The 15,000-nt window shown below is 39.0% G+C and overlaps 1 protein-coding gene and 1 non-coding gene across 2 annotated transcripts in view; both read left to right on the plus strand.

The window, feature by feature from the left end:
• Window positions 1–3,274: 3,274 nt before the first annotated feature.
• LOC115230675 overlaps window positions 3,275–15,000 on the plus strand; it is a gene marked incomplete at its 5' end in the record, with an annotated part of 14,124 nt that continues 2,398 nt past the window's right edge. The window contains 2 exons of the mRNA XM_029800811.2: window positions 3,275–3,456; window positions 14,136–14,308. Of these exons, the coding sequence (XP_029656671.2) occupies window positions 3,275–3,456; window positions 14,136–14,308 (355 nt within the window). The remainder of the gene's footprint in view (window positions 3,457–14,135; window positions 14,309–15,000) is intronic.
• On the plus strand, window positions 4,194–4,312 carry LOC115230676. Its single transcript, XR_003883452.1, has one exon. It is a non-coding gene; the product is annotated as a 5S ribosomal RNA (ribosomal RNA).

Here is a 15,000-nt window from a genome sequence, read left to right on the forward strand (position 1 = left end):
GTGGTGTGTGTGTGTGTGAGAAGAGAGAGAGAGAGAGAGAGAGAAAGGGCTTACAGTTTAATTAGACATTCTGCCATAAGAAGACCAAATATGCCAATACAAACCAATCTTGCTTTTGAGTCCTAGAATCCACACTTCGGAGTCATGTGGTGTTCATTGAAGGTTCAGAAAGAGAAACTTCTTCCAGGTTAATGAAATTCTCGCAAAGATGGGACAATCTGTACTATTGTTTTTACCTGTTTTAGTCTTTGGACCAAAGGCAACTATGCAGGGGCACCGCCTTAAAGAGCTTAGTTAAACTAATCGACCCCAATGTTAATTATATTAAAAGTTTGGATCTCACTCCATGCGTTTCTTTTTGTCGAATCGCCAAGTTATTTGGTCGTAAACAAAGCACAACCGGTTTTTAAGTGATGGTAGGAGGGGACTAAGACAAGCGCATACACATGCATACATACATACATGCATACATACATACATACATACAAACATACATACATACATACATACAAACATACATACATACAAACATACATACATATATATGTATATGTGTATATATATATTTCTATATATGTACACATACATACGCATATTAAAAAGGGGAAGGTCGGTTTATTAGATTACCTTAGGTTTCCCGTCCATAAAGGGTTTAACTTTATGGCGTAATCTCCGACCCCAAAACCTGTTGGCCTATGATCTCTTCAAAAGCCTCGCTACTCAAAGTAAACAATTGGGGATTGTGTCCCTTAGCTATTGGGTATCAACTTCCGGCTGTGCTGCCATCTTGTGGGTTTCAAAAGGCTAGTAGGAACCGCCTAAAAATATAAATATGGCCCGAAAATCGTCGTTCTAGAGTTGAGGATGTTCCCTGGTTCAAGTGAGTCTTTTAGGATTCTCGCGCGTTCAGCTATGCATAATTTGCAACACTTCGTCCAGTTGATGCAGGCGCCTTGGGTCTCAAGGATTTTCCGTGAGATCAAGTATGGGATCGCATCGTCTCTTAGTTGCCAGACGTGGCTGGCCAGCGATGTTACGTATCTTTTTCCGGAACTCTGAAGGAGGAGGGCCTGTGGCTGGAGTCACGCTGCTTGAATGAGCTCCTCCACACACACACACATCTCTCTCTCTCTCTCTCTCTCTCTCTCTCTCTCTTCTATATATATATTATATATATATATATATATAGATATATATATATATATATATCTATACATACATACAAGGGGGTACTGAAAAGTTCCTGGCTTTAAGGATATCAGGAAAGGCTGGGTTGGAGGCCTACCAACCATCCGAAATCTTTTACAGGGCTTAGAAAAACTGAAGGACCGCTGTAATAAATGTGTGAATCTGAGAGGGGGGGAATATGTTGAATGAAATCATATGTACTTACACACATACACACACACACATATACATCCAGTACCTAGCATCTGGGTACTAGATTTACTCACAATGACCACATATTTGCAAAATGGGCTTCAAGAGCATTAAATCTATTTTAAATTTAGTTTACTTTACTTTAATTTAATTTAATTTAATTTAATTTAATTTAAATTTAATTCCACGTCTTTCTCCCTTGCCATTTTTGTTTCAAATTTCTGCGCCCGGTCAGCATCGGATTGGGGGCAAGTTGATTACGTTGACGCCAGTGTTCAACTGGTAATTATTTTATCGATCCCCAAAGGGATGCAAGTCTATCTCGGCAGAATTTGAATTCAGAACGTAAAACCGGAAGAAATGCCGCTAAGCATTATGTCTGGCGTACTTACGATTCTGGCAGTCAACCAGCCAGCCTAATAATAATGATGATAATAATAGTAATAATAATAATAATAATAATAATAATCATAATAATAATAATAATAATAATAATAATAATAATAATAATAATAATGGTCCTTTCTACTGGAGGCACAAGGCCCCAAATTTGTGGGGTGGAGGGACTATTCGATTATATCGACCCCAGATTTTCACTGGTACTTAATTTATCGACTCCGAAAGGATGAAAGGCAAAGTCGACCTTGGCGGAATTTGAGTTCAGGACATGGCGATGGGCGAAATACCGCTAAGCATTTCGTTATCATAATAATAATAATAATAATAATAATAATATAATAATAATAATAATGATAATAACAATAATCCTTTCTACTAAAGGCACAAGGTCTGAAATTTTGTTAGAGGGGACTAGTCGATTATATCAACCCCATTGATTTACTGATACTTAATTTATCGACCCGAAAGGATGAAAGGTAAAGATGGCCTCGGCGGAATTTCCACTCAAAACGAAAAGACGGAAGAAATGCCGCTAAGCATTTTGTTCGTCGCGCTGAGGATTCTAACAGCGCATCACCTTAGGAGGTAGAATCATATCAAAATTCTCTGAAGTATTTAGTCTGACTGCCTACCATGTTACCATGCAGACTGTCTGCACGAACCGACGTAAGTGGAGTTGGTATGCGGTTGCTCGATCTATTTGAAACAGTTCTATAATTAAAAGATGACGAATTATGTACATTATTTACGTTATTTACGTTTGACGGATATTTGTCCTCATCTTGGAATGAGAACCCAGGCTCGAAATTTCCCCAAGACGCCTGATGAAGGCTGGAGGGTATATATCAGCCGAAACGTTGAATTAGCAACAAACAAGATGAGGACAAATATCAGTCGAATGTAAATAATCTATATAACGTAATTAACCACTTTATCTCGCTACAAAATCATAGTCTAACATCTTAAGGAATGAGAGGCACACGACATGATATCTTCTTATATTCTACACCGTGTCTTCCCGCCCTACTCAATATAACTTTCAGGCCTTGCTGAATAATATTAACAACAACAACAACAACAACAACGACAATGATAATAATGATCCTTTCTACTGGAGGCACAAGGCCCCAGATTTGTGGGGTGGGGACTAGTCGACTCCTGGACTTATTCTTTGTAAGCCTGGTGCTTATTCTATCGGCCTCTTCTTCCGAACCGCTACGTTACGGGTGCGTAAACACACCAACATCAGTTGTCAAACGAATCGGTGGGAGGCAAGCACAGACATAAACACACACACATATATATACATATATGTAAATACGACGGGCTTCTTTCAGTTTCCGTCTACCAAATCCACTCACAAGGCTTTGTTCGGCCCGAGGCTATATATAATAGAAGACACTTGCCCAAAGTGCCACGCAGCGGGACTGAACCCGGAATCACGCTCTATCTTATCTACTAGGAATCGCCACCGACTTAATAATAACACTGTTTGTTTATTCAGTATTTTCTTTTGCATTTCCAGGTGAATCCAAAAGGCCTTTCTGCCAAGTGTGGTCTGAGACCAGGGGACGGAATTTTGGAGATCTGTAATGAAAATGCTACACATTGGAGTCACGATACAGCTAAGGCGGCTATGGTCAGAGCTGGCAACGAGATCGACTTTGTTGTCCAACGGTAAGTTGTATAAGTATCTCAATATCAGAATCGTTAGATCATCCGATTAAATGCCTAACGGTATTTAGTTATGGCGGCGAGCTGGCAGAAACGTTAGCACGCCGGGCGAAATGCTTAGCGGTATTTCGTCTGCGTTACGTTGTGAGTTCAAATTCCGCCGAGGTCGACTTTGCCTTTCATCCTTTCGGGGTCGATAAATTAAGTACCAGTTACGCATGTAATCGACTTAATACCTATGTCTGTCCTTGTTTGTCCGCTCTGTGTTTAGCCCCTTGTGGGTAATAAAGAAATAGGTATTTAGTTATGGCTTTTTATGTCCTGAGTTCAAATTCCCACTGGGGTCCACTTTGCCTTTCATTCCTCCAGCAGTTAGTTAAATTAGAGTAGCAGTAAATACACTGGAGTCGATGTTTTCGACTAAGGCCATCTAATTAATCTACTGCGGAGAGCGGATATAACCACTTGAAGTTTCATTACCCTAAAATGCGGACAGCAATTATGTGCACTAACCTGTCTTTTGTTAAAACTATTTTCTGTTCTGATACATCAAGTTTTTTCAGAGGCAGCGTGACTTGCAGAAAATACCGATTCTAGTTTTTGCTAAATACTTAACATCCTTGCTGGAATAAAAAGGAAATTTAATTTCGCAGTGAACGGGTTAAAATTGCTGGTCCTGCACCTAAGTCATCATAATCATCGCTATTATTATTATTATTATTATTATTATTATTATTATTACTTACGGCCATATCACGTTGAAAGCACCGGTTCTAGTCTGATCACCGAGGTTAAGCAACGTCGAGCCTAGTCAGTACTTAGATGGGTGACCGCTTGGGAAACCTAGGTGCAGTAAGCATAGTAAAAATGGCGGTGCCCCAGCATGGCCACAGCTTGTGAGCTGAAACTAGATACATATAAAAAAAAATATTATTATAATGATTTATTATGAGAGACTCTCGGATAATTCTTAATTACCGGTTATTCTTTACTTGAAGGCAGGCAACAACAAATCACCAAAGGTTTCAAGTAATGCCTTCTACTGCGACTCAAAGAGACAATATTCTCCCTAGAATGCAAGCTGTACCCAACAATGCTACCTTGTGGATCTTCTTGAGCCTGACAGCAGCTCCAATATTCTTAATATGTTTTTCAAAGCTCTTGATAACTGTTCCTAACGCTCCAGCCCCATAACTTTGCTATCTCGTCACGCAGTGGCTGGTATTTCTCAATCTTTTGTTTCCTTACATTTCACCCTCGAATCGCCTAGTAGTGCAGCATCTATTATCTTTATTTCTTTTTCATCTTTATGGACGAGCACGATATCTGGTCGTCTCGCCTCTATGACTTGGTCACACTGCATGTTAAAATCCCAGAGTCTTTTGTAATGTTCATTTTCCATTCCTCCCTCTGACTTGTGTTCATACCATTGTTCAGCTCTCTCGAGGTTTGCTTTACCGCACAACAACCAGTGGACATTATTATTATTATTATTATTATTATTATTATTATTATATTATTATTATTATTATTATTATTATTATTATTATTATTATCATTATTTTTATTATTATTATTATGGCGGCGCAATGGCCCAGTGGTTAGGGCAGTGGACTCGCGGTCATAGGATCACGGTTTCGATTCCCAGACCGGGCGTTGTGAGTGTTTATTGAGCGAAAACACCTAAAGCTCCGGCAGGGGATGGTGGTGATCCCTGCTGTACTCTTTCACCACAACTTTCTCTCACTCTTTCTTCCTGTTTCTGTTGTACCTATATTTCAAAGGGCCGGCCTTGTCACTCTCTGTGTCACGCTGAATATTCCCGAGAACTACGTTAAGGGTACACGTGTCTGTGGAGTGAGTGCTCAGCCACTTACACGGTAATTTCACGAGCAGGCTGTTCCGTTGATTCGAATCAACCGGAACTCTCATCGTCGTAACCGACGGAGTGCTTCCATCCATTATTATTTATTATTATTATTATTATTATTATTATTATTATTATTATTATTATTACGGTTGCTATACTGTCAAATCAAGGTTAAGGTCCGTTCATTCATTTATTTTGTGATAACTTTGTTCTTGACATTGTCTGGATCGAGGTGGTAATATTTCCGTTTAATTGCGTCTCTTTTTGGGGTTGCAACTCAAAGATGTTTATTTTGAATTTCTTGTAAAAACAAAGATTTGGAAATTTTCAAAATCTACAAATATGTCGGAACAAAACAGAACAGTGATAGCAATCGGCGGTAGAGGGTGTCCCGTCGACACATTTCCGAGTGCCACTGTTGCCATGATAACCAGAATATGACGTCAAAGACAGGCACGTTGGAGCTGAAACAAATTTATCGCATTTAAGTAATAAAATTTTGTCCTGTTGCTATGACTACGGCCACACCTTCAAAAGTACAAGCAGCATCAGCAACAACAGCAGCCGTTCAAGAATTTGGACCTGGAGATCTCCATATCCAGCGACTTCGAGGGCCACCTCCCAGTGGTGTCGGGCATCAACAAAGATCCCTCGACTACAAGAAGACGACCAAAGTTTTTTTTCCCCAAGGTATGGGGGCTCCCGCCCCTAAGCCCTAGACCATCACCTAATCACCCTTACCCATCTTGTTGCTTAACAACGACAGCAACAAGAATGACAGTATGTGCAACAGAGTTTTGTCAGGCCACGTTGAAAACAACAAATTTTCCCACAGACATGGTAAACATAGCTATGTGGCCTCTGCGGCAAAAGATCATCATCGTCAGTCTGTATCTCCCTTTGTACATGCGATTTTTATTTAATGAGACCAGTTCTAGAAAGTTTTCCTCAGTTGCTTACACGTTACACCTAAATTCTGGATGGAAATCTGGAATCTCTCTTTCCCCCTTTCGCAAGTATCGCTTGAGTTCTGCATATTTAATACGCTTTGTCTCAAACCTCATACAACCATCTTTATGCTATTTCACCCTGTTCTGTTCTTTGCAAAAAAGCAGAATATTCCCAATTTCTGATGTCCATTCCCAGAATCTCTTCAAATTATCCTAAACCGAATCGTTTCTTTGGTTTAGGATTTGGCCTCTTTATTTGAAAGCTCTTTATAAAACAATCTCTCGGGCAACCTAGTATCTTCGATTCTAACAACAGGACCAGCATAGACGCAGGATTTTCAAAATCTAAGAATATGTCCGGACACAACACAATACACATACATACATACATACATACATACACACACATACATACACACACATACATACATACGTACATACATACACACACACATACATACACATACATACACACATACACATACATACATACATACATACACATACATACATACATACATACATACATTACATACATACATACATGCATACACACATACATACATACATACATACATACATACATACCTAAATACATACATACAATCTTTTTGTATATTAAGACGATATTATTAATTATATATTAATTTTCAAGGTGACTTTGGCATTCATTCCCCTCCTCCCACTGGATTCCTACCTTATTCCATATCGTATTTAACAGGGTTTCCAATTATTTGTCATCTGCAGTATACAGTTTGACGTCATCCATATTCACCTGACGGTTCATTGATATCTGATATCACGTGTTTCCGCGTCTATATGGCTTAGTATGCCAGTATGAACACAGAGCAAGACAGAAGAGGAGAAAGGAGAGAGAGAATTCTCTTTGAGTATTTCTGTTCTGAGAAGGATTGCTTGCTTTTACTTAATTTACTCTTTTGCTTGAATCCGTACGACTGTTTTTCATTTAACCGTGACATGTTTGCTGCACCTGCTAGTCATTAGTCTTAACTTACACTGTTAAAAGCCCTCAAATAATCAGTATATGTTATACACGAGTTCTTTAGTCTATGCTTAATCCATTCAGTTATGATTTTAGTAAGTCTACATTACCCCGAAAAGAGCATAGGGCCGCGACAATTTCATGCCGGTGGACGCGATCTTAGGTTACCTCCTTGATTTCAGACCAGGAAAGACCAATGGCTTTCGCTTCATCCGCCATGTATCTTTTCCAAGTTTTCTTAGGTCGTCCAACGTTCCGCTTTCCTTCAGATTGCCAATTTAACACTCATCTTGCAATGCTGCTTGGAGGTCTCCTTAAAATGCTACCAATCCAACTCTATTTTCTTTTCAGGATTTCTTGATTAATAGGAGTTTGGATCGTTCTTCCTTAATTCCATTTAGTTCCTGGCAATATCCTTTCTGCTCTTCTGAAATTACGTTCTATTTTTGTTTACGCGTTTGTTATTTCTAAAAGTATAATAACAATTGCCCTTTATCTAATGCAACCATATCAGGGATGGAAGACCGAGCGTTGTCGGCTAAGGAGTCGGATGAGCATATTTCCGCTAGGCACGATAGTTATTGCTAATAATAAAATATTGAAAACATGCCAAAATATCAGTCCTTTAGCACAAACCTACAAAAAATTTTGCTAGCGGTACATCGGCAGTTATGTGTAGAAGTCACATCATCTCATTATACCACCATCAGTATATATAACCCACACCTGATATGTATCTTGTATTATTTAATGACTATGTTACATTTAAGAAGCTATTTTTAATTTTCTAAATCGAGATTCAATGAAGTTGATGGAGGGAATGTTAAACTTTCATCCGCCTGTCAGTTATTTGCAAGGAGTGGATGACAGCAAAATCATAGCAGTGGTGTGCCACCTTGGTGACCAATAGCAGTTACATGAAACAACACAGCCAGAAATACGAAGTTTACAATAAGCATGGTAGTCCCCTGACCAAAATATAATCCAGTATGAGGTTGGTCTGAAAAATGATAAAGCTGAAATACAGTACTCCCGTTATGTAGTCTATTTATGATAACCTTATGATTTCATACTTTATTCCAGTAGATTGTCATAGCATTGCATTCACATGCATAGAATCACAAATGTATGGTGAAACATACTTGCTTTTTTTTTCTACGAAATATATTTGTAAAATAGGGTGTGTTTTATGCGAGAGTATGGCTTATACGTCGGCAAATTCTGTATTAGGGCTTTATAGGCAGATTTAATGCAAATGGCTTCGGAAATTACAAATCTTTTGTTGAGCCATTCAAGTGTTTCTGATCATTTCATTCCAGTGAATCGCCGAGTATATTTGCAAGTATTTTGTGGATATATGTGAGATACTTTCAAAGTATCAAGGAGTTTTACCGTTTTTTGTATTATCAAGGTTACTTCTTGGGCTGTTATCTTTTCTGTCGGTTGCTCTGATGGATATTAGCGTCTACATGATTTCGCTTGGTGTTGTCTCCGATGATCTTACGTTAATAACCTAATGCTTTAAGGGAGTTACTATTATTAGTTTAGAAATAAAGGTTCTAGTTTGGTACTATGTAAACATCGGGGAATAAACCACGTGATGATGATCGTAGTTCAAGCCGATATAAATGTAAATGTAACATTTAAATAATAAAAATAATTAATCTCCACTGTCGAGGTTAATAGTCTGGAAAATGAAGCCTTATTAGCAGTAGTTCATCTCGGACATTTAGTCCTTTAATCTATGGTACCCCTGTCACAGATAGGTGACGAATTAACAGAGTCGTTAGAATATCAACCGATATGCTCTATAGCATTTACTCCGGGTTCTTACGCTCTGAGTTCAAACCCCACTGGGGTTGACTTCGCCTTTTATCCTTCTGGGAATCGATGAATAAAGCACCAGTCTTGAACAGTTAACTGACATAATAGATAAAACGTCGGACCGGGAAGCTGCAGTATTTGTTCCGCCTCTTTGCATTCTGAGTTCAAACCCCACCGGAGCCTATTCGAGTAATAGGCCTAATCCGCCGACCCGTTTAATACATTGAGTGCCTTTAGCGGAGTCCATTCTGTTGCAAGCATTTAGACCAGTTTTAGGGTTTGAGATTACTTCCTACCCATTTTCGGACACCCTACAAAGGAAGGACCATAAACTCATAAGTATTACTTCCTTCAGTCTAAGCAATAGAATATTCGTGGACTGAGCGAGCAGAGTTAAGTATTCACATTGTACCGCGGACACATTATAGTACTAATGGCATAATTCACAACACCAGCGAAAACCAGCGAAAATCTATTCCGCTGCTTATTTGACGCCTTTATCTGTAACTTTCCAAAAATGTTAGTACACTTTGTTGTTTGTTCCTTCTTGAGCCATGCTTGGCTCATAAAAGCCGGTTCCCCGGTTTCATTGGCGTATAGGCTCCCCACCTGGATGGAAGGCCGGTCCGTCGCAGGTGAGCTGCTAGATGTTGGAGAAAAGAGCGAGAGAAAGTTGTGGCGAAAGAGTCAGCAGTAGTTCGCCATTACCTTCTGCCGGAGCCTCGTGGAACTTAGGTGTTTCGCCCATAAACAAGCACATCACCCGGTCTGAGATTCGAACCTGCGATTCTTCGACCGCGAGTCCGCTACTCTAACCACTAGGCCATGTGCCTCCACAAGTACACTTTAGTACAAGGCTAAAACTTGTCAGCTTCTCATGCAGTAGAACACAGTTGGGATATTTTGCAGATATCAAAGTGAAGACAAGTTGATAAGTAGTTCTCCCCTTCCCTTATAGTCACCAATAGAGATTTTCGGAACTACAATTGGCAGAGAAATTTGCAGAGAAATTCTATCCGTCTTGGTGGTTAAAATCTGCATATTTGTGGAGATAACAAAGGAGTTGTAAGCAGTTGATTTCTTCAAGAATGTAAACTGCATTGCAGAACAGATTAGCAAACTCGTTCTTCGTATAACCGCCGCCGCTGCCGCCGCCACCGCCACCACCACCACCACCACCACCACCACCACCACTACTACTACTACTACTACTACTAGCTGTAATTTGGTCGTTTAGATCAGTTATGCGTGAGCAGAAATCTATGATCAGAAGTATTTGAAATGTTTCCAGGATTACCTCACCCAAATCGTCTTTCTTTCTTTCTTTCTTTCTTTTTTGTTGATTTCAGACACTAGAAACTAATTTCAATGAGATTTGATTTACAGTGGTTTCTTCGTTGTTGCCGTTGCTGTTGCTGTTGTTTGCTGCGGTTCTTCAGTCACAATCCCTGTTGTTCTTGTTGCCAATATGCAATCATATGCTAGCAGAACCGTTAGCACGTCGGGCGAAATGCGTAGCCGTATTTCGTCTGCCGTTACGTTCTGAGTTCAAATTCCGCCGAGGTCGACTTTGCCTTTCATCCTTTCGGGGTCGATAACTTAAGTACCAGTTACGCACTGGGGTCGATGTAATCGACTTAATACCTATGTCTGTCCTTGTTTGTCCCCTCTATGTTTAGCCCCTTCTGGGTAGTAAAGAAATAGGTATGCTAAAGTTGAGAGTGAGCGTCTCCTCTGCATTCGTAACAATCAAAAAAGTTAAATGGTAACTTAAGTACCAGTTACACACTGGGGTCGATGTAATCGACTTAATCTGTTTGTCTGTCATTGTTTGTCCCCTCTGTGTGTAGCCCCTTGTGGGCAGTAAAGAAATAGGTATTTCGTCTGTCTTTACGCCCTGAGTTCAAATTCCGCTGAGGTCGACTTTGCCTTTCATCTTTTCGGGGTCGATAAAGTGCGTACCAGTTGCGCACTGGGGTCGATCTAATCGACTGGCCCCCTCCCCCGAAATGTCGACCCTTATGCCTAGAGTAGAAAAGAACATGCAATCATAACAGTAATAACAGCTGTTGTTGCTGTTGTTGATTAGTGGTGGTGCTGGTGGTGGCGGTGGTGGTATTTGCGACGGTGCAGTTGTTACCAAGATAACGTTTCCATTAATAAGTCGGTCAATAGGTACGGCTTTCTCGGTCAGATTCCTGTGGAGACGCCTCTCTTTTTATGTTGTTGCTGTTGCTGTTGTTGTTGAAGTTGTTGTTGTAGCAGTTGTTGTTGTTGCAGTTGTTGTTGTTGTTGTTGTTGTTGCAGTTCTTGTTCAGCTCCAAGGCAAGCCATGATCGGCCAGATCCTCTATCAGAGGATTTCCACACGTGACCAGCACATTGTCGTATGCATGTGTTTGTGTGTGTGTTGGTGTGCGTGTGTTTACATACATACTTGCGCACGCACGCACACACGAGCACAGACACAGACACACACACACGTACACACGCGCACATACATACACATGGTTTTAATAACAACATGACTCATCTTTACATGTGTCACACTTAGCAAATGTATTGAGTGCTACTTTCGTTCGTTCACCCATTCGTGTATTATATATATATATGTGTGTGTGTGTGTGTGTGTGTGTGTGTGTGTGTTTGTTGTGTATGTGTGTGTGTTTGTGTTTGTGTGTGTATGTATATATATATATATATATATATATATACACATGTATATATATATTTATATATGTGTAGCAGTAGCTAGATAGTTGAATGATCTCCCTTGCAAGGAAGATTACAGAGTAACCTCCCTTTACTAAGTTTCTAGAAGCATCCGTGTCATGAGATGCGATTCTTAATTATTCAAAAAGCTTAGTGTTTCTCTTGGAATTTTTTAGAATGTCTAGCGTTCTATTAATAAAAACAGCTTGCTCACCCCGCTTTTCGCTTGTTAGTCAATTAGACTTAGAGTCATTCACGTCATTGCTATGTCCATCTATTTCTCTATGCCATATGACTGTAACCCACCACTTAGCTGTTATTTCTACATTTTCTATCTCTGAACTTTCTTGCATAGATTACTTCATTCAACTAGATTCTACATTTTGATTCTATGTATCATCATCGACCAGTAAATAAAATATATTTTTATGTGGTAAATATATAGGTCTTGAATTTATTCTTCATCTCTTTATGAACTATTGTAGTAATATACATGCAGCCACATCAACACCTTGTACTGACTATATATAAGCACTACGTATGTATATATATATATATATATATATATATATAATATATATATATATAATATATATATATATATATATATAATATATATATATTTAGATAGATTGATAGATATAAAGAAAAAGAAAGAATTACGTTAATATATGAGTGTGCGAGTGTGTGTGAATATAAGTGTGTGTGAGTATAAGTGTGTGTGACTGCGTGTGTGTGTATATATATATGTATGTCCATATATAGTGGTTAGTGCATTCGGTTCACGATCGTAAGGCTTTGAGTTCAATTCCCGGCGACGCGTTGTATCCTTGAGCAAGACACTTCATTTCACGTTGCTCCTGTCCACTCAGCTGGCGAAAATGAGTAGTGCTTGTAATTCAAAGGGTCAGCTTTGTCACACTCTGTGTCACGCTGAATCTCCTTGCGAACTACGTTAAGGGTACACGTGTCTGTGGAGTGCTTAGCCACTTGCACTTTAATTTCATGAGCAGGATTTTCGGCTGATCGGAGCAACTGGAACTCTCGTCGTCGTAACCGACGGAGTACCACGTGACCATCGTCCATCTTACCTTTACTCACGTGACTATCTTTCTTTTCCTGTATGGACGTTCAAAGAACTTGACGTTTTTTCTCTCTCTTTTCTCTTTTCTCTTTTCAAAGTAAATATTTCTCCCAGCGTTCACTATTTCCCTCTCGTTCTGTTCTAACGACCCTCCACCTGTGTTTTTGTCCGGTTTCCTTCTACGTCTCCACTGTCCTGTTTTTGTTCCCAGCTTTGACCCTCCATAAATCCTATATTTTATTTTAGAATTTATGGGAGCAACTCTCTTTGAAGACTCATATTATCGTTGAATGCTCGAAATGAGGAGTAGATAGACAGCTGACAACTGAAAGGGTCGTTTCTTCTGTGTTTACTTGTCCTGTTTTCCATTTTTCTTTCGTTGTTTACTTATTTAACTCGTTACGTATTTCATGTTGTTTATACAGTTGGTGACGTCCTGTACCCATATGTGCATATCTATCTATCTATCTATCTATCTATCTATCTATCCATCCATCCATCCATCCATCCATCCATCATCCATCCATCCATCCATCTATCTATCTATCTATCTATATATATATATATCTATATATATATCTATATATATATATATACATATATATATATACATATACATATATATATATATACATATATATATATATATATATACATATATATATATATATATATATATATATTATATATATATATATATATATATAATATATATATATATATATATATATATACAGTCATGCACCGTGCATTTATATACTCACATATTAACGTAAGTCTTTCTTTTTCTTTCTATAACGATGACGTGTTATTTAGATGCTATTTTTAGTAGACACACTGACCATTTTAGAGAATCACAACACCCTCACGCACTCACTTATACCCTCTACTCCCTATGGTGCATAGGCCATCGATGACTTTTCTCCACTGTCCTCGACCCTGGACTCTCTCCTCCCCCAATTGTCAATTGTCATTGATGATTCTGTCACTGTGTTTTTCTAAGTAAGGGTGTATGGGTGTTGGCCCTAAACAAACCAATCTCTAGAAAGAGGTGGTCCGTATTTGTCTGGCCTCTATCATTTGATCTGTCTAGCATGGGGGGGGGGAGGCTACGATACGCTTGTGTTTCCCTGGCGTCAGGGTCATCGAGGCACACAAGCCTCAGTTGACAAAACCATGTGGTGCTCCACCCCACTTAGCTAGGTTTTACTGATTTGTACTTTTCTATATATAATTTCAGAAATGCAGTGACCCCTAAACCACGCAAACCTAAAGGTGACGCTCATGCGGCTGCTCCACGGTCAGAGTTATGTGAAGACAGCATTAACCCCGGTATGAATCAGGGATCAAAGTTCAGAGATGTCAAGCAAAAAACTTATCAGGTTATGAAGGAAGAAGAGGAAACTGGAGGAGGTAAGTATTTTCAAACAAAATCAATATATAAACAAATACACAAGCAAATAAGTAAACAAGAAATCCTCTCATCAGCCTTGAACACCAGATTCACCGTAGTTTCGACGCGTGTGTATATACATATACATATACATATATATATATATATATATATATATATGTGTGTGTGTGTGTTTGTGTGTGTGTGTGTGTGTGTGGTGTGTGTGTGTGTGTATGTGGCTCTGTGTGTGTGTGTGTCTGATAAATATAAAAATGAGCAGCTAAGAGGCCAAAACAGTTCAATATCCTACAGATGAAGCTGAGATACCATAGGAGAGATAAATAATAATTTTATTTGGGCTTGAGTCATTCATTCTCTTGCTACCTTGCGTTTTGTTCATGGCTGCACAGAGTCTTCTGGTAAGTTACGAAAAGTCGTCCAAATACCACCACGCTTTCACACCTTCCGTCAGTATTGACCGACTTAGCGGTGTCAGCCACGAAAGCTATTGGGATAAAGACGAGCGGGAATTACAGAGATGAATTTAGAATTAACATTGTTCCAAAAGAAATATAAAGGTCTGAGGCACAGACATTTAATAGATAATAGATTCGATTAGAATATAATCGTGTTTTCGAGGCTCTATGTTTAAAAGAAAAACTGTTCTCCATATATAAAAAAGTATATATGTATGTATGTATGTATGTATGTA

The sequence above is a fragment of the Octopus sinensis genome, unplaced genomic scaffold, assembly GCF_006345805.1.
Source record: "Octopus sinensis unplaced genomic scaffold, ASM634580v1 Contig16124, whole genome shotgun sequence".
NCBI lineage: Eukaryota > Metazoa > Mollusca > Cephalopoda > Octopoda > Octopodidae > Octopus > Octopus sinensis.